Raw genomic sequence first — 26,514 nt, forward strand, 5'->3', positions numbered from 1 at the left:
GTGCTGTGGGGACAGGCTGCCAGCCCTGAGTTTGCCGCTCCTTATAGCCCATCCCTTTCTATAAAGGGTCTGGAGCTGCTAACAGCATCTTACCTGTGAGATCTCCATCCCAAGTTGAGACCATGTGTACCTGGTTCACTAAACGCATCCCTGTGTCACCCTGTGGGAGGGATGACTGGACCTCAGGAAGCACGTCCTGTGTTCTCGGTGTCTGGCTGGTGGTTTCTGGTGATGGTGTGGACTCCACAACTGGGTAAGGAATGATGACTCTGGGCCCAGAGGGAGTAGAGCATCAATTCTAAGTGACTGAGCAGATCCTGGTCTTACTTCAGCAACTGAGTGTAAATTTTGGTTTTGATATTTATAGTAAGTTTTTATCATTAACATGTTAAAGGTCCAGATATAGAAGGAGATGGGGTCAGGTACAGTCATGGGGCTTGAGAGTGACAGGACCAGATGACAAGGAAGTGATTCTTCTATAAATAATGGATATATATTAGCACATTTAGAGGAAGAAAAGCATGTGTTCAACTGTCTTTTCTCCCGTCTCAAGTAGGAAGAACAGGCATGGCGGGACAGAGAAGTTGTGTCTGCTGACTGGGATGAGGGGTCCCTCTGGTGTGGGATGTGGCAGGGCTGTGGACTAACCTGCAGCTGCCCTCAGTGTTGGCCCTACTGAGCCCTTAAGGTGGGCCGTGGGTGGCTCTTGAAGCTGTCTCTGAGCTCCAGTGGGGACCCTGGGGCCTGTGTGTCACAGATGCTTCCTTCCACGTCTGTGCTGAAAAGATGGAGTCAGGGTGAGGGGGCATCAGGGTGGGCTTGTGTGGACCGCAGGGCTTCATCATGGGAATCTTGAGCCCGAGGGGGGCATGAGGAAAGGGGGCAGCACTTTAGTGACCTTGAATTTCGATGGGGGAGCTCTATCTTGCATCACTTATGGCCCTTCTCAGTCTCTCTATTCATCCCTGGGGTACCTTCTAGGGGAGCTTCTGGGAGCTTCTGTGATGAGTGGAAACAGAACAAGGCAGCAATGACTACATCGGACATCATCCTTTCTGCTTGGATCTGTCCCCTTAACCCACTGGGATTCCATTCTTGCCACCAACTTTCCTCTTAAATGCAGAACAGAGGAAGTGGGTTCATTGGTGGTTTCAGGCAGCATGAACCCCTTTCTCTTATCTGCTTCTCTCACCCCTTCTTTGCCCCCTGCCTGCAGCTATCATGTAGCAGACTTTCTATTTCCCCATCTCTCTGGATCTCCTCCCTTAAATTATATTTTGTGTCTTCTTTAGTTATGGTTTTATAATACAAATGTATTCTGAGTCTTATCAAACCATACTCTCAGCATATAAAGGAGGTACATGTGAAGTTTAGAAAACTTTAGTCTTTCTAAAGTATCATTTTCTTCTTGTTTTCATTGTTTAGTCACTTAGTCTTGCCCAACTCATTTCGACAAATGGACTGTAGCTGCCCAGGCCATTCTGTCCACGGAATTCTCCAGGCAAGAATACTGAAGTGGGTTGCCATTTCCTTCTCCAGGGGATCTTCCTGACACAGGGATCGAATCCACATCTCTTGCTTTGTGCGCGGATCCTTTGTACTGAGCCATCAGTGAAGCCCCATGTTTTCTTCTAGAGATCCCTGCTCCTATTTTGGTGGGCTAGAGTTGAATGAGGACTCCTACTTTCTCTTTGTTTCCTTTAATAGCAATCTCTTTCTTTCTATCAGCATCATTTAGTGACTAGCTGAAAGAGATACTTTACATAAAATGAAATGCAGTAAAGGGAAAGTTATTTAACACATCTGAATGTCCCTATAGGGAACCCACTTGCCAATGCAGGAGAAGCAGATTTGATCCTTGAGTCATAAAGATCCCTTTAGAAGGAAATGGCAACCCCCTCCAGTATTCTTGCCTGGGAAATCCATTGGACAGAGGAGGCTGGCGAGCTACAGTCCATGGGTTGCAAAGAGTCAGACACGACTGAGCATGCAGGCACTTGCTTCAGGACCAAGTCTCCAGTTCATTCTGAGAAGGCGGAAAACCCTGTAATCTCATCCTCCCAACTTGATGGGTCTCACTTCATGCTTTCACAGTCACCTGTGAATTCCTGTACTCCTGGTCCTCATTTTATACTGACCTGATAAATACTCTTGTATTTCGAGACTTCTTGTAATTCTCTGCTTTCACCCTGAGCTCAGTGCCTGGGAAGATCAATGCTCGATTCTACAAAAGTTATTCTCCACGGGTCAACAGATCCCACACCCAGACCCTGTGAGATCTCACAGTCTGCAGATATTGACCAGGGTGATCAGGGGAGAGAAAGGCACTCATGATTTTTGATGAACCGTTTCTACCCCAGTCCCAGTGGTGGGACCCAGCTCTCAGGACTACGGAAGCAGGAGCTCAAAGGACCGTGTTGCTCATATAAGAACATTTTGAAGATTCAGAAGCTCATTGGTGTCTGAGCTTCAGAAAGGGGCAGATGCAGCCTCCAATAGTGCCTGAAATGGTGAAATGTGTTGCTATTGGCTCTCAGGAGGAGAGGGTGTAAAGGGTGGTCTATATAGACCCCGGTCGGCACTCTGATGCCTCCTCACAGGCTGATCCTGCATCTGGGACTGTGACCTTGAGGACGTAGGGTCAGGATGGCTCTGGGCAGACACCTCTCCCTGCGGGGACTCTGTGTCCTCCTCCTCGGCACCGTGGTGGGTGGTCAAGGTAAGAGCTGCCCCTCTGTCCTGGGTCCAAACCAGGCAGTGCATGCCTTGGTGAAGGGAAAGGTGTCTGGAGTTCTGGAGCAGAGCCTCAGTGTTTTTGACCAAAAAAGAACCATGCTGATGTGAATACTGGTCCATCTCCTATGGGGGGTCCATTGGTCATAGTGGCAGATTTTACAGAGCAGTGAGGTTTGGTCTGGACCAAGCTGGGTCAGCCTGAGTCCCCTCCACGGTCTCCCTTGTTTTCAGGGAGCTTCTAGGAGTCCCAGTGGCTCCCAGTGTATGGAAGTTCCAGTGACTGACCTCAGCTGGGACTCTGGGCTGTTCCCACACGCTCCACGTGCCTGGTGTGTGAGCACTGCCCCTGGGTCCCTGTGTTTCCTGTGTCTTCGCTCCTGCAGGCTCTGTGATTATGTGTGTGTTATGTGTGTGTATGTGTGTAGGTGAGGAGTGTGTAAGGGTGTGTGTATGTGAGGGTATGAAGAGTATGTGTGTGTGAGTGTGTGAGCGTGTGTATGTATGAGGGTGTATGTGGGTATGAAGAGTGTATGTGTTTGTGGAGTGTGTGAGGAGTGTGCAAATGATGTATTAAGTTGTGTGAGGAGTATATGTGGGTGAGTGAGGAGTGTGTGAGGAGTGTGGGAGGGTGTGTGAGGCTGTGTGAGCCTGTGTGTGTGTGTGTGTGTGGGGGGAGGTGGAACCTGCCTGTGTGAGAGGAACAGAGCTGCTGAGCAGGGAGTGAGTCCGTTGGTCTGTAAAGCACACGGGGTGTCCACAGGGCTGGTTGTCATGGCCGCTGCATGTAACTGGATCAGAGATAATCATACACCCACCGGCCTCTCTCTGGCTCCTCTCCCCCATCTCTCGGGCTCCCCTCTGCTTGTTGCCATGTCTGTCAAGCACTGGGCTCTGTGAGAGGCTCTGCCTGCTGGTCTTACCTGTTCCCACCAGGTGTCCATTAGGGAGCAGAGAAGCCTGCATCCAGGAGAGGGGACCTCTTGTCTGTTCAGTTCAGTTCAGTTCAGTTGCTCACTGATGTCTGACTCTTTGCGATCCCATGGACCGCAGCATGCCAGGCCTTCCTGTCCACCACCAACTCCCAGAGTCTACCCAAACTCATGTCCATTGAGTCAGTGATGCCATCCAACCATCTCATCGTCTGTTGTCCCCTTCTCCTCCCACCTTCTCTCTTTCCCAGCTTCAGAGTCTTTTCAGATGTGTCAGCTCTTCACATCAGGTGGCCAAAGTATTGGAGTTTCAGCTTCCACATCAGTCCTTCCAATGAACTTGTCCATCTGTTTGTAAAGATCAGTTGATGTGCAGCCCCATGTGTATAAGTTCCCAAGTCCCTGCCCCAGTCCCCGTGACTCATTTCCTGATGTGCTGGGGGCCTGGGATGGTCCTTTCCCCTCCCAGGATCTGCTGTGACTCTGTAGGGAGCACTTTCTCTCATGCCCTCTCTTGTCCCTCCCTGGGGGCTGCTTTCCACTGAGTGAGGGTAGAGTATGTTACCAGTCGTTCTGTTGTGGTCTGCAAGGTTTCTTTGGACAAATCCGCTGATCTCCTTATGGGAGTTCTCTTGGGTGACAGAATTTTTTTCTTCTCTTTAGACTTTTAGAATTCTCTCTTTCTCTTTGCATTTGAACAATTTACTCTGTGAGTCTTGGAGAAGGTTGTTTTGGGTTGAAATTTTGGGGTGACTTATTAGCTTCGTGAACTTAGGTGTCCAGATCTTTCCCCAGGTTTGGAAATTCGCAGCTTGTCTTTCTTTCTAATTATTTATTTTTGGCTGTGCTAGGTCTCCTTGCTGCATGTGGGCTTTCTCTAGCTGTGGTAAGCAGGGGCTACTCCTCGCTGCAGTGCATGGGCATCTCACTGCAGTGGCTTCTCTTGCTGGAGACCACAGGCTCTAGGTGCACAGGTTTCAGCAGCTGTGGCACACTGGCTTAGTTGCTCTGCGGCATGTGGAATCTTCCTGGACCAGGGATTGAACCCATGTCCCCTACATTGGCAGGTGGATTCTTAACCACTACACCACCAGGGAAGTCCTCCTAAGTCCTCCTCAGCCCTTAATTCTTTTCTCCTTCACTTCTTCTGTTATGACTCCAGTCCATACATTGTTTCTCTTTATGGTGTCCACTGGCTTTCTATATTCCTTTCATTCTCTTTTGGCTCCTCTATTTGGATGCTTTCAACTAATCTTTCTTCTAACACATTGATTCCTTTTTCTTTTTATTTCCCTTGGTAAAGTCAGTTGTTGAATCTCTGTGTTGAATTCTTCAGTTTACTCGTTGTATTGTGCATATTAAGTTGCCTCAGTCATGTCTGACTCTTTGGGACCCTATGGACTGTAGCCCACCAGGCTCCTCTGTCCATAGGATTCTCCAGGCAAGAATACTGAAGTGGGTTGCCATGCACTCCTCCAGGGGATCTTCTGGACCCAGGGATCAAACCCAAGTCTCTTACATTTCCTGCACTTGCAGACAGGTTCTTTACCACTAGTGCCACCTGGGAAGCCCATTCATTTATTATTCATCTTCAAAATATCTGGTTGAAGAATTGAAGAAGTGTAAGTCACTCAGTCATGTTTGACTCTTTGTGACCCCATGGGTACACAGTCCATGGAATTCTCTAGGCCTTACTGGAGTGGGTAGTCTTTCTCTTCTCCAGGGGGTCTTCCCAATCCAAGGATCAAACCCAGGTCTCCAGCATTGCAGACTGATTCTTTACCAGCTGAGCCACAAGAGAAGACTGGAGTGGGTAGCCTATTCCTTCTCCAGCAGATATTCCTGATGCAGGAATTGAACCAGAGTCTCCTTCATTGCAGATGGGTTCTTTACCAACTGAGTTATCAGAGAATTGCAAAATATCTGGTTAGTTCTTTTTTTTTTTTTTTTTCCCTAAATAGTCTTCTGATGCTGGGAAAGATTGAAGGTGGTAGGAGAAGGGGACGACAGAGGATGAGATGCTTGCATGGCATCACTGACTGAATGGATATGAGTCTGAGTAAACTTTGGGAGTTGGTGATGGACAGGGAGGCCTGGCATACTGTACTCCATGGGGTCTCAAAGAATCAGACATGACTGAGTGACTGAACTGAACTGAACTGAACACTGGGAATGTCTCCATCTATGATGTTCCTACTAATGAACTTCTTTTTATGTGCAGAAACCAGATTCATCTTATGACTTAATTGCTAAAGTGACATCTGATCACTTTCATCAAATTCCATTTGTTAGATGCGTGTTACAGGTATATTGGAGTGTGGAATTACACAAAGACATGAACACCAGATGGCAGGAATAACCAGGACATTTTAGAGCCTGTTACCCCAGTCCTCTGTTCCTGAGCTGGATTAGATACTTCCTATACACAGGGAAGGAGAGGGAGGATTCCTCCCTGGATCCTGGGCCATGAGCTGCAACTGAGATGGAGAAGCTGGGCCCTAGTAGCCTTGGGCACATCTACAGGGAGGGCAGCATCCAGAGTCTCTGAAGACCTGTCCTCGATGGTGTCCCTGGAGCTGGCTCTACAGGCTCCTGAAAAATACCTGGTGTCTCCCTTCCTGCTCCGTATTCAGTGATGGCACACTGGGGGCTTAGAGTTAGCCACGCTGGGAATGCTTATACCACAGAGGTCAGGAAATACTATATCCCATGCACTGTTTTGCTCCTCAGAGAGCTAATGTTTTAAATATTATACCACTCTAAGTCTCCTAAAATCTTTCCTGTCGTGTGTCTCTTTTGCAGTACTGGAGCTGAGGCTGAAGGATGGAGCCCACCACTGTGAGGGGAGAGTGGAAGTGAAGCACCAAGGAGAATGGGGCACAGTGGATGATCTGGAATGGACCTTGAAGGATGCATCTGTAGTGTGCAGACAGCTGGGGTGTGGAGCTGCCATTGGTTTTCCTGGAGGGGCTTATTTTGGACCAGGACTTGGCCCCATTTGGCTTTCGTATACTTCATGTGAAGGGGTAGAGTCATCTGTCAGTGACTGTAGGCATTCTAATATTAAAGACTATCGTAATGCTAGCTATTCGCACGACGAGGATGCTGGAGTAGTCTGCTCAGGTAAGTCCTGTCTGGTTTGTGTGGGGATCTCTAGCAGGAAAAGCCTCTGTCTTATTACCAAAGTTATTTGAGATTATGGATACAATCTTTAGAAGATACTTGGGTGAAGGGTCTTTGTGATGTGTCACAGGAGGCAGCTAAGTTGCTTCAGTCGTGTCTGACTCTGTGCGACCCCACAGACAGCAGCCCACCAGGCTCCACCACCCCTGGGATTCTTCAGGCAAGAACACTGAAGGGGGTTGCCATTTCCTTCTCCAATGCATGAAAGTGAAAAGTGAAAAGTGAAAGTGAAGTCGCTCAGTCGTGTCCAACTCTTCGAGACCTCATGGACTGCAGCCCACCAGGCTCCTCCATCCATGGGATTTTCCAGGCTAGAGTACTGGAGGGGGTGCCATTTTCTTCTCCAATGCATGAAAGTGAAAAGTGAAAGTGAAGTCACTCAGTCGTGTCCGACTCTTCGCGACCTCATGGACTGCAGCCCACCAGGCTCCTCCGTCCGTGGGATTTTCCAGGCCAGAGTACTGGAGTGGGGTGCCATCGCCTTCTCTGACAGGAGGCAGAGGTGATGTCAAAGTTTCATACAGATTTAGCTTCTGGATTTGACCTCTGTGACACAGTCTCAGCATGGTAATTGTTCTGTATTCTTTGACATAATGGTCAGTAGGGTGTGGCTACATTGATGGGAGGGTGGTGTCATAGGAGAGTTGTAGGCAACAAGGTTTATTATCCTCATTGGTCCTAAAAGTCAGAGTCACCATACTCCATCAGGTTGATATGTGGGTGATGTGCCAATAGAACAGGCTCAACCAAGCAATGGTGACCCCAAAAGGGCATGTGAAGACCCATGGACAAGTCACCATACCCGAAGTCATGGTGCAGTTACACAAGGAAAAGGTGTGAGAGAAATTCAGTGGTGCATTTAAATGTCCCTAGGTCACAGTCAGAGGAGGCCAGAAGTGGGACTTGTGGCAGGGAAAATCTCATCACAATGGTGTACCTGATGAATTGAGTAGGGAGCTCACACCACATTTGCAGGGATGTTGAGGGAGCAGGAAAATCAAGTCTTTTAGTTTACTACACAGTAGCTGAAGCACACCACATATAAGAGGCAGTGAAGCTAAGAGTTCATGGGGTTCTCAAGGCAAGAATACTGAAGTGGTTTGCCTTTCCTTCTCCAGTGGACCACATCTTGTCAGAACTGTCCACTAAGACCCGTCTGTCTTGGATGGCCCTACATGGCATCGCTCATAGTTTCATTGAGTTAGACAAGGCTGTGGCCCATGAACTGTGAACTTCCAGATGTTCAAGCTGGATTTAGAAAAAACAGGAACCAGAGGTCAAATTGCCAACATCTGTTTGATCACTGAAAATGCAAGACAGTTCAGGAAAAACATCTACTTCTACTTTACTGACTATGACAAAGCCTTTAACTGTGTGGATCACAACAAACTGGAAAATTCTTCAAGAGATGGGAATACCAGACCATCTGACCTGCATCCTGAGAAATCTGTATGTAGGTCAAGAAGCAACAGTTAGAACTGGACATGGAACAAAAGACTGGTTCCAAATTGGGGAAGGAGTATGTCAAGGCTGTATATTGTCACCCTGCTTATTTAACTTATATGCAGAGTACATCATGGGAAATGTTGGACTGGATGAAGCACAAGTTGGAATCAAGATTGTCAGGAGAAATATCAATAACCTTAGATGCAGATTACATCACACTTATGGCCGAAAGCAAAGAACTAAAGACCCTCTTGATGATAGTGAAAGATGAGAGTGAAAAAGTTGGCTTAAAACTCAACATTCAGAAACTAAGATCATAGCATCTGGTCCCATCATTTCCTGGCAAATGGGGAAACAGTGGAAATGGTGAAAGACTTTTTTTTTTTGGCTCCAAAATCACTGCAGATGTGACTGCAGCCATGAAATTAAATGATGCTTGCTCCTTGTAAGAAAAGCTATGACCAACCTAGACAGCATATTAAAAAGCAGAGACATTTCTTTGCCAAAAAAGACTGGTCTAGTCAAAGCTATGGTTTTTCCAGTAGTCTTATATAGATGTGAGAGTTGGACTCTAAAGAAAGCTGAGCACTGAAGAATTGATGCTTTTGAACTGTGGTGTTGGAGAAGACTCTTGAGAGTCCCTTGGACTGCAAGGAGATCCAACCAGTCCATCCTAAAGGAAACCAGTCCTGGGTGTTCATTGGAAGGACTGATGCTGAAGCTGAACCTCCAGTACTTTGGCCACCTCATGCGAAGAACCGACTCATTGGAAAAGACCCTGATGCTGGGAAAGATTGAAGGTGGGAGGATAAAGGGATGACAGAGGATGAGGTGGTTGGATGGCATCACCGACTGAATGGACATGAAATAGAGTAAACCCCAGGAGTTGGTGATGGACAGGGAAACCTGGCATGCTGCAGTCCATGGTGTTGCAAAGAGTCAGACATGACTGAGGAACTGAACTGAACTGAATTGAAGCTAAGAGGACCTGATGTGACTCCTAAGAAGTACTCAGTGCTATCTAAGTGTGTTTGACCTATGCCAAGGTGGATGCAGGAAAGAAGTGAAGCCAGGGCATGAATGGGTGCTCACAGTATTTGGCAGAGATGCTTCTAGTTGTTATCACAATTGCAGATTGGATGTCCAGGTTATTAATCACATCAGAACAACTGGACTGGAGGAAGATATTGTCAGTTATCACAGTGAATTCCCTAAGGTAGAAGGCTGGTCTTAGGATAGTACCACCCCATCTAATGGGATGGTGGGACAGGGGAGCCCTGAAGACATCTGCAGTAGGTCCTTAACAGCCACAGCCAATTAGCTGTTGGGTATTTATGTACAGGAAGATCATTGGAAAAGTGATCTTTTCTAATCTCACCTTCAGCAGATTTTTGATGATTCTAGTTGATGCCCTTAAGGAAACAATTCTTTTCCTTTTTAAAAAGTACTTTATTGAGGTATGTCTGACATACAAAACTGCTTGATAAGTATGCATTTGTGAAACCACTACAGCACTTATGTCATAAATCTATTCATCTCTTCAAAATGTTTTCTTCCATTTTCTTTATCATTCTCATTAAAAATAATTATTTTTAAGGTGAATTTGAATTTTAGTTAGAAACTTTTGTTTTAAACAAACCTGTTTTCTGGCATCTCAAGCAACCTTCCTCATTGTCACAATGTCATAATCATGGTTCCAACTGAAGATAAATTTGTGGAAATACTATAGGTGTCGCTATCATATTTTGATAAATCAGCATCTGAGTGAAAATAGAGTGTGTGATGTTCAAACTTTGTGTTAAATTAGAACTCCCAATGTTATCCTAAGAAAACTGATGTCTTGTTATTAATTCCAGTTAAGATATACTTAGAAGTAGAGAATTGGAAGTGCTCTGATATTTAACAAAGGTCTGTCTAGTTAAGGCTATGGTTTTCCAGTGGTTATGTATGGATGCGAGAGTTGGACTGTGAAGAAAGCTGAGCACCAAAGAATTGATGCTTTTGAACTGTGGTGTTAGAGAAGACTCTTGAGAGTCCCTTGGAGATCCAACCAGTCCATTCTGAAGGAGATCAGTCCTGGGTGTTCATTGGAAGGACTGATGCTAAAGCTGAAACTCCAATACTTTGGTCACCTCATGTGAAGAGTTGACTCATGGGAAAAGACTCTGATGCTGGGAGGGATTGGGAGCAGGAGGAGAAGGGGATGACAGAGGATGAGATGGCTGGATGGCATGACCGACTTGATGGACATGAGTTTGAATGAACTCCGGGAGTTGGTGATGGACAGGGAGGCCTGGCGTGCTGCGATTCATGGGGTCACAAGGAGTCGGACATGACTGAGCAACTGAACTGAACTGAACTAATATTTAAACCCTGATTGTGGTTTGTACACCCTGACTACCATTGCTCTAACTTAGACTCTCACATTTTTATGAATGGTTCCGGGTTCCTTCTATTTCTCTTTTTGTCACTAGTTTCCTCCTCCTGGTCTGTTTTTTCTGTATTTTCAGACATATTTTAATGATGTGAAGATAAGTCAAAATGGTGGTGATATAGCAGAAATAAGATTAGAATAGCATGTGTTTTGATTATCTTAATCAAAACTCTTGGAGTTTCTTCTGCTCAACCTTAGCAGTCAGGTATGGAAGAGAAATTCCAGCTTCAGTAGTGGATTGCTGGAAGTGAAGTACCGTGTTTAGGAGAAATCTAGAGTGGAAACAAAGACCAGAGGAGAATGTAGAGAAGCTTGTTTGGAAAAATGAGATTTCATGGAGTTCAGGTGGAAGATCTGGGAGGGAACACACAAATTGTGAAGGACTGTGGTGCAAGCGTTCCAAGTTCCTTCAGTCCTGTCCTACTCTTTGTGACCCGATGGACCATAGGATTCTCCAGGCACAAATACTGGAGTGGGTGGCCATTTCCTTCTCCAGGGGATCTTCCTCACCCAGGGATCAAACCTGGGTCTCCCACATTGGAGGCAGAGTCTTGATTATCTTCTAAACCACCAGGGACTACAGTACTGAAGTGCAAAATGGTGAGGGGATGAAGATGCAAGGATTGCAGGAGGGGAGGGTTGGAAAGATGCAGGTCAATTCGTACATTCACCACAGCCTCTGTGCTACACTTCCTTCCTGCCCTCATTCCTTCCCTCCTTCTCTTCCTTTATCCTGTTGTGGGAGTCATTTCTCAGCTCTGTGGAAGTACTAGCATTTGTAGCTGGCAGTTTTCTTAGTGGAAAAAATTTTTTAATATGGATTCTGTTTATTTAACAAATAAGTTTACTCATATTTTTCTCTTTTTTTGTATCAGATTTTGGTGAGTTGTGTTTCACAAGTAATGTGTTTTAAAGGACTTGGCCCATTTTACAAAAAATTTTCAAATTAGTGACACTGGTTCATATCTCATATCTTTACACATTGGGAAGATCTACAATGATATTTCTCCTTTTGCTACTGGTGCTGTTAATGTGTTCCTCTTTTTTCTTAATTGGTTTGCTAGAAGATTATCAGTGTTAATGTTCTTTTTAAGAGAATCACTAATGGACTGTATTGATTTTCTTGATCGTGTATTTGCTTTCTTCTTAATTGATTTCTATGCTCAGTTGTCATTCCTCTTTTTCAGTTATGATTGTGGTTGCTTTTGTAGATTCTTAAGGTGGAGTCTTGGATCATTTTCTTCTGTTTCTATTTTTATTCTAATGTAATCATCAAAGAAGCATCAAGGTTCTAAATTTTCTTCTAAGCATCACTTTATTTTTAACCCACCAGTTTCAATACTATATAATTTCTTTTGTATTTTATTATCATAAAATGTTTCTTTTTCTCTGAATGAATTCTTTGTCTTATAGTCTGACTTTGTATGATATTAATTTAGATATTATATAGAGTTTTCTCTGATTTGTGTTTGCATGGTATGTAATTTTTACCTCTTTAATATGTTTCTGTGTTTATATTTAAACACATATAAGTTTGTAGACAGTATATTGTTTTGTCTTATTTTATGTGGTCTGATTATCTTGTTTTTTATTTGGAGTACTTAAGTTATTTATTTAACGTAATTATTGATATAATTGGGTTTAAGTGTACTTGCCTGCTATTTGTCAGAGAAGGCAATGGCAACCCACTCCAGTACTCTTGCCTGGAAAATCCCATGGACGGAGGAGCCTGCTAGGCTGCAGTCCATCGGGTCGCTAAGAGTCGGACACGACTGAGCGACTTCACTTTCACTTTTCACTTTTATACATTGGAGAAGGAAATGGCAACCCACTCCAGTGTTCTTGCCTTGAGAATTCCAGGGACAGGGGAGCCTGGTGGGCTGCCGTCTATGGGGTCTCACAGAGTCGGACATGACTGAAGTGACTTTGCAGCAGTAGCAGCAGCAGCTGCTGCTATATTTTATATCTTTGTTCTTATTTTAATCTTCGAGTATATTTTATCATTTTAATTTAAATACTGTATTGGTTTATTAATTGTATAAGAGTTTTAGGTGATTATAATGTTTAATTTTATTAATTTTTGAAGTAATTTTTATTTTTTGCTGGCTGGGTCTTCATTGCTGCATGGGCTTTTCTCTAGTTGTGGAGATCAGAGGCTACTCTTTAGTTGCAGGCATGAGTTTCTCATTGCGGTGGCCTCTCTTGCTGTAGTGCACAGGCTCTATGGTGCACAAGCTTCAGTAGTCGTGGCCCCTGGGCTCTAGAGTGCAGGCTCACTAGTTGTGGTGCACAGGCTTAGTGGCTCCGTGGTCTGTGGGATTTTCCTAGACCACGGATTGAACCCACGTCTCCTGCATTGTCAGGTGGAGTCTTCACCACTGAACCACCGGGAAAGCCCAATGTTGAATTATTAATCTTCAATTACATTTTACCTTGAAATGATATTATGTCACAACATGCAATGTCAGTCACTATACTTTTCTTCCATTTTCCTGTTCCTGTCTTTGGTGCTGTCATTGTCATACATTCTATTTATAAATTTATTATGAATCTTATAGTTTGTTGCTAATATTTTTGCCTTAAATCTTCTAATAGAGGATCAACATTTACCACAGTCTCTATAGCTTTGAGAGGATCCATGTTTTCATCTGCTGTCATCTCCCTATAGCTTGAAGAACTTTCTGAGGCAGTTTTGTGTAGTGTGTGTCTGGTGGCCTCCAATTCTGTCATCTCTCATTTACTTGAAATCATTTTAATTTTCATTCAGTTTTGAAAAGTATTTTCATAGCTGATTCAATTTTAGTGTAACAAATGCCCAATCCCAATACTTTAAATATGTATTACATTGTCATCTGACTTTCATTGCCTTCAACAAAATGTCAGTAAATAATACTTATCCTTTTGTTCCCTGTATATAATGTGTCAAACTTCCCTGGCTGCTCTTAACATATTTTTGTTTGTTTGTTTACCAATGAATTTCAGTAATTACATTGTCAAGTTTTCTGAGAATGGTTTCATTATCTTATTTGGGGTTTGTTTAGTTTTTTTGATCAATGGGTTTACAGTTTTCAATAACTTTGGGAAAATGTCATTTATCTTTTCTTAATATTTTTCTGCACATCCATTATTCTGAATCTCCAAATACACATATTTTATATATTTTGATATTATCCCACATGCCATTGAGTTTCCATTCTTATTTTTCTGCCTTTTTACTCTCTTTGGTTCAATTTAAATAGTTTCTACTACTGTGTTTTACTTCCCAGTTCTTTTATTCTGCAATGTCTAGTCTCTTGTGTAATTAATCTAGATGATTGTTCATTCCAATACTATATTTTTCAGTTTCAGAAGTCTCATTTGTTTATTTTTCCTAGTTTTCCTCCCTGTTTATTTTTACTGTTCATTAAGCATATTTATATTAGGGGTTTAAGGAGCTCTTCAGCCAATTCAATCATTTCTGTAATTTCTGAACCTGCTTTAAATGATTGTTTTTAAAAAATGTGTTATGGGTTACGTTTCTCTCTTTTGGAAATTCTAATAATTTTTTGGTTGGATGTTGGGCATCACTAAGCAATCCTTTACCAGGAAGATCTTCAGAAGTAAATAATCAGAACACACCCAGAAATCAGGGAATTATACTTGATGAATTAAATAAAATTTTTTCATTGGGTTATCTTCATTCAGTTCAAAATGTGTTCCTTTGATGACAAAATGATGAACTTTTATTTTGGTTTTCCTCCTTTAGTTTCAAAACTTCCTTGATCCCACCTTGCCTGCCATATGCCCCAGCTACATCTTACTTCTTCAGCAGTAGCTACCCTTTCTGATTTTCTTTTCCATCCATCTGTATCTTTTAAAATGGTGTTTGCTTGTCTGAAGTGGGAGAAATGAGAAAGGATAACAGTTTACGTGGTAGATGGGAGGAGCAAGGGGTGATGTAGTATGCTAACAACCTATTCAAGGAGTGTTTCCTACAAATATTTGCATATTTATCCATATTGAGGCTTTTTCAACTTGGAACTCTCCAAATTATGGCTTGTTTGCTCATTTCCTCCTCCTTCTCCTTCTTCTTCCTTTTTTATGGCAATATGCCATCTTCTTTTAGAATTGTAAAACATTCATGAAAGAAATTAAAGATAATATCATCAATGGAAAGTCATTCTGTGTTTCTGGCCTGAAAGAATTAGTATTGTTAAAATGCCTGTACTTCTCAAAGTGATCTATAGATTTAATGCAATTCCTATCTAAATAGCATTCTTTATAGAAATAGGAAAACAATGTTAAAATATGAATGTGTGTTTTAATTTTTATATATTCATGAATTCCTGTTTTGTGATCATTATTGAATTTTAGTTTCATTCTATTATGGTCATGTAAGATACTTGGAATTATTTTAATATTTTTGAATGTGTTAAGGCTTATTTGTAACCTAGCCTGGAGACTATTCCATGTGTGCTTGAGAAGAATGCATATATTTCTATGGTTAGAATTTTACAATGATAGTATTAAAATAAATTCTTATCAGCCCTTAGCATTTTCTATGAGTCCTGTTTGAGAAGAAAAACCTTTAATAGGAGATGATGTGGAAACTCAGCTGTCTGGTAAACTCCCACTGAGAGCACACTCTCCCCCAGATTCTTTGACAAATCCTAGGATTTCAAGAGAGATGGCTGAGACTCTCTCTCTATGACTCTCTGAGTTTTCTTAACTCATTTTCCTTCCCACTGAGGTCACTGAAGGAATTCATGGAATTTTTTGGCATCAAAAAGTATCAGAAAGACAAGATGTGATCACATAAATGTGAATTAATGATAGTGTCCATATTTCTTCTCTGGAGCCATCACCCATCTACAGGTTGGCTATGCCCTCATCAATCCAGCCTCAGGATTTTCCTTAACCTAAGTCACTTGAGGACTAGCTTCAGGGAGAGAAAACTGGTCAGAATATTAGCCCCACAAGTCCCATGAAAGCTTCTAAGCTTGTCTAGATGCTAGGTCTCTAATCTCATAGCCTATGTCCCTTTGGGTGGCTTCTGGTCTGCATATCTCTATGTTCAAGTTTAAGTGCCTGAATATTATACAGTGTCCTTGGACCTGTATATAGGTCCTAGGCTGCTAAATGAGAAATTCACTTCTCCAACCAATGCTAAAAGATGTGTTTCCAGTATTCAGCCATTCCAATGATCTGAATTGGGCTCTGTAGTTTCCAGGCTCCTAGACCAAGGAATTCACATTTTTTAAAAAAAATTTTATTTTATTTTTAAACTTTACAATATTGTATTAGTTTTGCCAAATATTGAAATGAATTCACATTTTTAACCAGTCCCAAAGTGTATGTTCTTGGGATTCAATCATTCCAAACTGACCTTGTAATCCTCCTGGATTTCTCTTTAGAAACCTGCTCATGAAAATTCAATTATGACACTAACTGTCAAAGACTCTCTACATGCTCCACTCCTAAAACGAAAAACTTTCACTCCACTGCCTGTGACGTGTGGTTTCCAGTAGCCAAGTCAGTACCATGAACACTCACTGATCTTGTTGTTGTTTCCTCTTAGGATTTGTGCGTCTGGCTGGAGGGGATGGACCCTGCTCAGGGCGAGTAGAAGTGTATTCTGGAGAAGCCTGGATCCCAGTGTCTGATGGGAATTTCACACTCCTCACTGCCGAGGTCATCTGTGCAGAGCTGGGGTGTGGCAAGGCTGTGTCTGTCCAGGGACATGAGCTCTTCAGAGAGTCCAGTGCCTGGGTCTGGGCTGAAGAGTTCAGGTGTGAGGGGGAGGAGCCTGAGCTCTGGGTCTGCCTCAGAGTGCCCTGTCCAGGGGGCACCTGTCACCACAGTGGATCTGCTCAGGTTGTCTGTTCAGGTGAGATGCAGGTCAGGCCTTTCACCTCTGTGAACACCCTGGTCAGGTGAGAAAGTCATGTAATTTTGCTGAAACTTCTTCTTCTACCAGCATACTCAGAAGTCCGGCTCATGACAAATGGCTCCTCTCAGTGTGAGGGGCAGGTGGAGATGAACATTTCTGGACGATGGAGAGCGCTCTGTGCCTCCCACTGGAGTCTGGCCAATGCCAATGTTGTCTGTCGTCAGCTCGGCTGTGGAGTTGCCATCTCCACCCCCGGAGGACCACACTTGGTGGAAGGAGGTGATCAGATCCTAACAGCCCTATTTCACTGCTCGGGGGCAGAGTCCTTCCTGTGGAGTTGTCCTGTGACTGCCCTGGGTGGGCCTGACTGTTCCCATGGCAACACAGCCTCTGTGATCTGCTCAGGTAAGAGAGAGGGACAAGGGCTACTGGTATACAGGATGCTCCTGGAGTGAAATGTCTCCAAGAGCAGAGAGTGAGGTTAAACGGGCTTCAAAGTCAGAGATTTTGTGGTGAAATATGGATCTTCTCATTGTTCATTCATTTTTCAAATCAGGGCAGGAAGTGTGAAGGGGAATAATGTATTTTTAAGCAGCATCATTGCTTACATAAAATCATAGAAAACAATATAGGAGCAGTAAATATAGACCTAAGTATGAACCCCAACCCAGAGCAACAAAGAGAATGTCCCCAGCACCACAGTCACTGTCATCCCCAGTATCTGTGTCTTCCCTCCTCGATGGGGAAAAGCACTTACCTAACTTCTACTAACATAGAGAGTTTTATCAATGTTTGAACTTTATATAAAATGATGCAGTATGTTTCATCTTTTTATCTAAGTTTGTAGACTGAAATTTATGTTTGGGATTCACACATGATGTTGTATATTTTAGCACTTTATTTTTTTTTATTACAGTAGAGTATGCTTTGAATGATCACATGGCCATGTACTGATCCATTCTACTGACAGTATAAATCTGAGTTATTTCCAGTTCTTGACTATTACAAATATGATATTACAACTTACCATGACAATGTCTTTGGGTGCAAATATGTGTTACTTATTTTCCATGTTTAACCCTTGGTCTTTTATTTTCATTTTCTTAATCAAATGGTGCCCTTTGATGAACTCATTTCTTAATCTTATGTAAATATACCTTACCAACATTTTTCTGTACATTTAACGCTTCTTATATCCTTTAAAAAAGAATTTTGCCTACTCGAAGATTGTAAAAACATTCTCTAAGAGTATCTTATGGAAATTTTATTATATTTCTCTTGCATATTATTGTGCATTTCTTTTGGGATTGATATCTGTGTAAGATAAGGGTCAGGTTTCGTATGGACATTCAACTGACTTAGAATCTTTTTCTGAAAAGACTCTTCCCCACTGCAGTGCTGCCTTCGTCATAAGCAGTAGGGCAATTATGTCTGTCTTATCTGAGATTCTCTATTCTGTTCCATGTTATCATTTGTCTATCCTTGCACCAATACTGTATTTTCTTAATTATCATAACTTCGTAGTTGTTGTTGTTCAATCACTAGGTCATATCTGACTCTTTGTGACCCCATGGACTACAGCACACAGGCTTCCCTGTCCTTCACTATCTCCCTGAATTTCAAACTTTGTAGTTAGTCTGAATACTTTTAATTTACAAGAGTTACTTTATATTAACTCCTCTAATATCATTGCTTTTCTTACCAACTGTGCTGTTCATTCTTGGTTGCTTGTATTTTGTATGAATTTTGAAGTCAGTTTGTCATTTTCACCAAAAGAAAAGCTTAAGGGTATCATTGAGTTTAGATTTAAAAATTTGAGAGTAAACAAAAATTTGAGGATGATTCACATCGACAATGTTTTGTTTTCCAAATCATTGACATAATACATCCCTCCATTCAGTTAGATCCTGAATTTCAGAGGTTTTGCCCATCTTCTACTAGGATTTCTCCTAGGTATTTTATTTTTGATGTTATGAGTATTTTTGTGAAAATGTCCTGGCAATGAATTCCCTTTGACTTGTTTTCATCTTTTAATTCTTTCAGTTTTGATGTATGTTGAGACATAAAAGTGTTGGGAAAATAATATAAAAATTCCTTTATGACCTTTACCTGGGTTTCTAAATGTTAGTATCAATATTTTGCTTTAATCTGTGTGTGTGTGAGAGTCAGTTCCTAGGCAGGTTGATAGGGAGTCTAGGGGTCCCCAAGGAGAGAGGGGTCTGGAATTCTCAAGAAGGAAGAAAGGACAAACTTTTTTTCTTTCTCCACATTCCTTAGGATTATATAACAATAATGTATCCTGCCTAAGGACAGTCTTTGGATTCAACCTTCTGTTATCTTAAAATGTTAATTATGGGAGTAGACCTGGTCTTTACAAGGCTGTATCTTGCCTGAGGACAGTGTTACCTTAAAATGTAAATTATGGGAGTAGGTCTGATGAGGACTTTACAACCTCCAGACATTCTTTGGATTATATAACCTCATTGTTAACACTAGCAAGCGGGTACTCTTTCTGCCCCCTTCTGATGCCTATGTCAGAAGCTTTCTCTATCTCCTTTATACTTTAATAAAACTTTATTACACAAAAGCTCTGAGCGATCAAGCCTCGTCTCTGGCCCCAGATCGAATTCTTCTCCTCCGGGGGCCAAGAATCCCGGTGTCTTCGTGTGATTCAACAACAACCTTTCATGTGTGTGTCCTTCCTTCTCTGTTCCCCTTCTGCCCCATTTCTGAATGGGGGCATTCTGAATATGTAAATTCTTTCTGAATTCAGTTGAAGACATGATGTTCCTTTATCCTTAGAACAGTTCTGGGAATTTCCTTACAGAACCAGAGTTCAGTCAAGTCTTTAAATGACTTCAGCCCCAGGTGACATCTAATTGCAGCACTGAAAGACCCCACTGAAAGACTGCCAAACTGAGTTTTTTCTGATTAATGACCCAAAGTCATAAGCAAAATTAAGTACATATTTTTTTCTTCAGCTACTAAGTTTTACCTTTTCATATTGATCAAATTGCCAACATCCGTTGGATCACAGAAAAAGCAAGAGAATTCCAGAAAAACCTCTACTTCCACTTTATTGACTATGCCAAAGCCTTTGACTTTGTGGATCACAACAATGTGTGGAAAATTCTTAAAGAAATGGAAATACTAGACCACCTACCTTCCTTCTGATAAATCTGTGTGCAGGTCAAGAAGCAACAATTAATTGGACATGGAACTGAAAGGTTGTTGTTGAATCACGCTAATACACTGGGATTCTTGGCCCCCGGAGGAGAAGAATTCAATCCGGGGCCAGAGACGAGGCTTGATCGCTCAGAGCTTTTGTGTAATAAAGTTTTATTGAAGTATAAAGGAGATAGAGAAAGCTTCTGACATAGGCATCAGAAGGGGCAGAAAGAGTACCCCACTGCTAGTCTTTAGCTGGATGTTATATAGTCACTAGCAGTCTGTTAATGAAAGAAAGGAATGTCTTAAAATTCAGAATGGCACCAGGCCCCTCACCCATAAGATGCATTTTGGGATAGTCTTGGCGCCAAATGGTTTATCCTGGGCCATAAAATGATTAACTTGAATCTTGAAGAAGGACAGATCACCATACAAATAGTTTCATTTACATAGATTAGGAGAACAATATCCATACTGGTTTGTCAAGTAGGTTCTGGGCCAAGAGGCAGAACCAACTTGGAGACAGAGTTTGGGGTAAAGGCATAGTACATTAGCATAGCTTAAGACAAACATTTCCATAAGAAAAAGGCATTGGTTATCTCTAGGCTCAAGAATAGCTAACTTCAGGCGAAACCAGGTGTCATTATGGCCACACAGTATTTTAAGAGAAACCTCCCTTTAAATTTGTATAGAGAAGGAAAAAATATTGCTAGTTTGTTTCCTCCTGCCGCTTAAGAGAGATAAAAATGTCTGACACTTGCAGGCTATTTCCTCCATTTGGAGAACCCTGGCCTTCCTGCCTGTTACCCTCTCATTCCCCCCTTTTCTTTTAGGAGAATTATGTTGCCTAGGGAAAAGGGGCGTCGTTCTCATTCCATAACTACTTCCGAGCTGACAAGGGGCGTTGTCCCTAAATTGGTGAGGCAACATATTCTCCTAATCCTCATATTGAGGATATCTGATCCAGGGGCCCCAAATAGTAGCTGGAGGAAGCTACAGCAGTAGCAGGAGTTTGAGCAACCATTTGTAACTTAAAAGCTTTCATGCGGCTAGAAACAAATCCAGTTGTACAATTACAGATGCAGGGAGCAAACAGCAAGAACAAAACAACCAGAATTATTGTAATTAAGATAGTTGTCCACCATGGGGAACTAGTTAACGTTTCCCAAAGTGAAGCAATTGAGGCTTCGGGAGTATCCATGGCCCTAATCATCTTGTTCATGTGGTTAGTAAAATGAGTAACATTCATGCTCATATCAGGTATATATGTACAGCATTGGGTATGAATAATGGCACAAGTTCCTCCTTGTGCAGCTGTCAGAATATCTAGAGCCAATCTGTTTTGTAAAACCATCTTTCTAATTTGTGCTTGTTCAGCATTAAGAGCTGAAATAGCCTTTTGAGAATCTTGTAATGCCTGTTGAGTAAAATTAGTCAAAGCATCCACTCGTAACATAACATCTGTAGTTCCCAAAGAGGGAACAAATGCTGCAGCCAAATAATCATACCAATAAAATACAGACCTTGCCCACCGAGTTTTAAGGTGGGGTAAATTAGCAGGCTTTTCTGGAAGCTCTGAAAATATAAAGCCATGAGTAAAGGCTAGACCCAGGGTGCATCTCCCTATCCAACCAGGGGGAAGCCATGCCCATAGGTAAGAGCCACATATCCAATAAGTCCCGTTTGGAGCAAGCCAGCGTGACTGAGATATCCAGTCCCAATTCGTGCCTGGCCAGACAAAGGGAGAACCTGAACTGGGATTGGAAAACACGGGAATGATTACATTGCATGTTTCCTGAGACAAATATCCCACTTGTTTCCAATCATTGTAATTAAGTTGTTGGCTAACTTTTGGGGACGGCTCTGTTTGTTCCCAGCATATAGAGGCAGTAGATATTAAACGTCCTTTTTCAGGAGTTAGCCATGTAACCTCATCCCATATTTGATAAACGTCAGGTAAAAAACCATTAGATCTAGACCTATTTACCTTATATGTAGCAAAATAGTCATTGAACCGAGACAATCTATAATCAAAATTAAAAGTCACATTATGTCCATAGTTAGAGTACAAAGTGTTGCACCAGTCCATTTTAGGGTTGGTAGATGTCATCAGATGAAGAAGAGGCATCGCATGTGATTGTTGTCGAAGGTATTCACAGACTTGGAGAAAGTCTTTTCCTTGAAGTGGGGATGTCCACCACGGGAAGCCTTCCACTGACGAAGAGGGGAGTGCTCCGCAGACCCAGCAGTTAGACGATTGTGGAATACAGCATAAGAGTGAGCCCAGGACAGGAAGACATTGTCTTGAGGATCCAACGGCAGACTCAGGATATTTGGAGTCAGCAGAAGTAAGCTCACATAGGTTATCAGGCCCATCTAAAAGGTACAAAGTCCGAGCATAGAAAGTAAAGACATAAAATGAAGTCACTTAATTTTGGTCAGGGTGCCACCTCTTAACTCGAGTATGATGTACCCACGAATCAATTCCTGGCACTTTGACAGCTGTGGGAGAAGAAAGAATAACCTGGTAAGGACCTTCCCAGAGAGGCTCGAGGGATGGGCCCCCAGATCCCAATGTTTTTATGAGGACCTCGGTTCCTGGCTCAAATAGAGGCTTGCTTGTCTCAGAGGCTGGGTCAGGAGTCATCTCCCGGAGTTCTGTTAATGCCTGTTGAAAAGCTGAGAGCTGAGTTACATAATTAGTTAATTCCAAGTCTTCAGGGTCTATAACAATGTCTGTGCGTAAGAAAGGCCTTCCATAAATACATTCAAAGGGGGACAGTCCCTCCTTTTTGGGGGTAGTTCGAGCCCTCATTAAAGCTATGGGTAGGACTTTAATCCATTTGTCCTGCGTCTCCTGGGTTAATTTGCGCAGATGTCTTTTGATAATGTCATTAGCTTTTTCAACTTTTCCGGAGGATTGGGGTCTCCAGGAACAGTATAAGTGATATTCTATTCCTAGAGCTTTAGATACCCCCTGAGTTACAGCAGCTTTAAAGGCGGAGCCATTGTCACTCTGAAGGCTCCGTGGCAGCCCAAACCTGGGGATAATTTCATGGATTAAAATCTTTATAACCTCCTTAGCCTGTTCACTACGACAGGGAAAAGCCTCAATCCATCCAGTAAAGGTATCTACCCAAACTTGTAAGCAAGAATATCCATTAGCTTTTGGCATATGAGTAAAATCAATTTCCCAATCCTCTCCAGGATACTTCCCACTTCGTTGTAATCCAGATTTTGCTAGCTTTTCAGTCTTTGGGTTATTTTTTGACAAATCTCACACCTTTTGATAATATTCTTTAAAGTTTTCATTACATTTTTACCTTCAAACAAACGAGAAACCATTTGGTAAGTACTCTCGGCACCCAAATGAAAACTCTGATGTAAACCCTTAAGAATTTTCCACTGAGCATTTTCAGGAATTATTAATTGTCCCTCCTCAGACTGTAACCATCCTTTATCAGTAATCTTTGCTCCTCGTTTCTCATATCTTTCTAATTCTTCCTCAGTATATTGTGGTCTTTCCTGTTCCACCGGACCTGTCCAGATCAAAGGCGTCTGTAGTGAAGGGGTTTCGTAAAGTGCAGCTTTTCTGGCTTGACAGTCAGCCATATGATTACCTTCGGCTATTTTACTCCCATCCCTGCTGTGCCCTTTGCAGTGCATAACAGCTACTTCTTTAGGACAATGTATAGCAGTTAAAAGTCTCTAGATCTCTCTTTCCATATTGCAGCATGAGCATGTAAAGTCAAATAAGCATACTTAGAATCTGTGTAGATATTTACCCGCTGCGGTTTGCTTAACTCTAGAGCTCGGGTCAGGGCCACAAGCTCCGCTAACTGAGCACTGGTTTCCTGGGGGAGAGATTTTGCTTCCAAAACCTGTTCAGCAGTCACCACGGCGTAACCTGCTTTACGCTTTCCATCCTGAACAAAAGAACTGCCATCTGTAAATATTTCCATGTCAGGATTGGCTAATGGGGTATCCTTTAGATCCTCCCGAGCTGCATAGTTCAAAGTTAGGGAATTGAGAACAATCGTGATCAGGTGTTTCATTTTCCTTCTCAGGAAGGAAAGTGGCAGGATTTAAATTTCCACAAACTTTAAGCTTAGTTACTGGTCCTTCTAACAACAATGACTGATACTTAAGAAGCCTACTGTCTGTCATCCAAATATTAACCTTAGAATTTAAGATTCCACTCACATCATGAGAAGTCAGTACAGTAAGGTTTCATCCATTAATTATTTTTAAAGCTTCAGGTGCTAATAAAGCCGCTGCCCCAATTACTCTTAGGCAGTGGGGCCACCCACGTGAAACTACATCTAATTCTCTGCTTAGATAAGTAATAGGTTGCTGGTGAGGCCCTCGGGGTTGTGTCAAAACTCCCAATGCCACACCTTTTCTTTCAGTGACAAACAAATTAAATTCTGACCCTGTGGGCAAGCTCAGAGCTGGAGCTTGCAGGAGAGCAGTCTGAAGAACCTTAAAAGCCTTTTGAGTTTCTGGAGACCAAACCAGTTTGTCGGTTTGGGCCTGCTGAGTTTCAGCTATAAGTTTATATAAAGGCTGGGCAAGTTCCCCGTAACCCGGAATCCAAATCCAAATCACAGTAACCTGTGATTCCCAAAAATCCTCTCAATTGTCTTAAAGTCATAGGTAGGGGGTGATTTAGTATAGGTTTAATTCTCTCAGGGCCTATGGCCCTAGTCCCTTCTGATATGATTAGGCCCAGATATCTAACCGATTGTTGACAAAGCTGAGCCTTTTCTCTTGATGCCTTGTAACCACAGTCTGCCAGAAAGTTTAAGAAATCTTCTGAGGCTCGCGAACAAGCTTCCTCTGTCTCAGCACAGAGCAAAATATCATCTACATATTGTAACACCACTGCTTCAGAGCTATTAAAGTTTTGTAGATCCCGTGACAAACTTTGTCCAAATAAGTGAGGACTGTCATGAAATCCCTGGGGCAAAACTGTCCAGGTTAACTGAGAAGCTGGCTGCGTAGGGTCTTCAAAGGCAAATAGGAATTGACTTTCTTCCGCCAAAGGCACTGAATAGAAGGCATCCTTTAAATCAATTACTGAGAAATATTTGGCCCGTTCAGGAATTTCAGACAATAGAGTATAAGGATTAGGCACCACGGGGTGTAAAGGAACTACAGCCTCATTTATTATTCGTAAATCTTGAACTAGTCTCCATTTACCATTCGATTTCTTTATACCCAAAATAGGAGTGTTGCAAGGACTGTTACAGGGAATTAATAGTCCCTGCTCCTTTAAATTTTCGATGATGGGTTTTAACCCTTCCTTAACTTCAGGTTTCAGTGGATACTGCTTCTTATGTGGAAATACGTGTGGGTCTTTGAGCTTAACAACTACAGGAATAGCATTTTGTGCTCGACCCACAGATTTTCCATCAGCCCATACTCTAGTATTTACATTTTGTTCAACTAAAGTGAGAGAAAGGGAGGGCTCCATGTTCATGAAAACAGAGGCATGGACCTTGCTCAGTATATCCCTTCCCAAAAAGGGTGAGGGAGATTCTGGCACGATCAGAAACTCGTGTGAAAAGAGCACAGAATCCCAGTTGCAAGATAAAGAATAACTGAAATAATACCTTTTGGCTCGTCCAGACAGTCCCATTATGGAAGCAGATTGGGAAGAAAGTGGGCCAGGGGCTTCAGTAAGCACAGAATAAGTTGCCCCAGTATCTAAAAGGAAATTGACGGATTGGCCCCCCACAACTATTAATACCCAGGGTTCCTCAGGTGTAATTAGGACGGGAGCTTGTGTGGGGACCCCTGGGCACCTTCAGTCCTGATTGTCTTGAGAGTCCGACCCGGGAGACCTACGCCTCTGGGGGCAGTCTCTCTTCCAGTATGGTCCTTTGCAGACCGGACATGGAGCCGGGGGCAGCTTAGATGCCTGAGCGCAATCCCGCTTGAGGTGCCCCTCCTTTCCACAGTAATAGCAAGCCCATCCCTTTTCACCTGGGCCCCTCTGGGCATTTTTCTCAGGCTGTTTAAGAACGTTTTTCATAGCCATGGCGAAGGCTTCCGCCTTTTCCTTTGTCTTTTTTTGCCTTTCTTTCTTTTCCTCATATTCCCTACCATAATAGACTGTCTGAGCCAGTTGTAACAGAGTATCTAAAGACTGATTTGGTCCATACGCCTGCTTTAATAGCTTACGGCAGATATCTGGAGCCAACTGAGTGAGAAATCTATCCTTTAAGATCACTTTTCCCTCTTCACTTTCGGGATCAATCTCAGTGAATCTGCGAAGGCCTTCTCTCAGTCTATCTAGGAATTTACCAGGAGCTTCTTTTTCCTCCTGTTCTATATCTGCCAATTTGCCATAGTTTAAAGGCTTAGAACGCGCCCGCCTAAGTCCCTCAAGAATACATCTAACAAAATGACTCTGATCCCATCTTCCTTTAGCTGTGTTGTAGTCCCAGTCTGGTTCTATAGTTGGGACAGCCTGATTCCCAGTACGGAGGGTCGCTATCTCGTTCTCCCTCTTCCCTACTGATTCATTCATTACCAAGCCATTCATCTCCACAAGCAACCGCTTTCCCCAAAACTCGATTCTTTGACTTGGGAGTCAGCGTTTGTCCCAAGATATACATCACATCCTTCCAAGTGAGGTCATAAAGCAGAGTAACACCTTTAAAGGCTCTAATATATTTTTCTGGGTCCTCTAAATAGTCCCCCAGATCCTCCTTGATTCTTTGTATTTCTTGATAAGAGAAAGG

The 26,514-nt window shown here is 42.6% G+C and overlaps 1 protein-coding gene across 1 annotated transcript in view; it reads left to right on the forward strand.

The window, feature by feature from the left end:
* The first annotated feature begins 2,558 nt into the window (after positions 1-2,558).
* Positions 2,559-26,514, forward strand: part of LOC101907335 (antigen WC1.1-like) — a 62,969-nt gene continuing 39,013 nt past the window's right edge. Inside the window, 4 exon segments of the mRNA XM_024992684.2 lie at positions 2,559-2,719; positions 6,468-6,788; positions 16,286-16,594; positions 16,685-17,002. Of these exon segments, the coding sequence (XP_024848452.1) occupies positions 2,647-2,719; positions 6,468-6,788; positions 16,286-16,594; positions 16,685-17,002 (1,021 nt within the window). The 5' untranslated portion in view covers positions 2,559-2,646.

This window comes from Bos taurus, chromosome 5 (genome assembly GCF_002263795.3).
Source record: "Bos taurus isolate L1 Dominette 01449 registration number 42190680 breed Hereford chromosome 5, ARS-UCD2.0, whole genome shotgun sequence".
Classification (NCBI taxonomy): Eukaryota; Metazoa; Chordata; class Mammalia; order Artiodactyla; family Bovidae; genus Bos; species Bos taurus.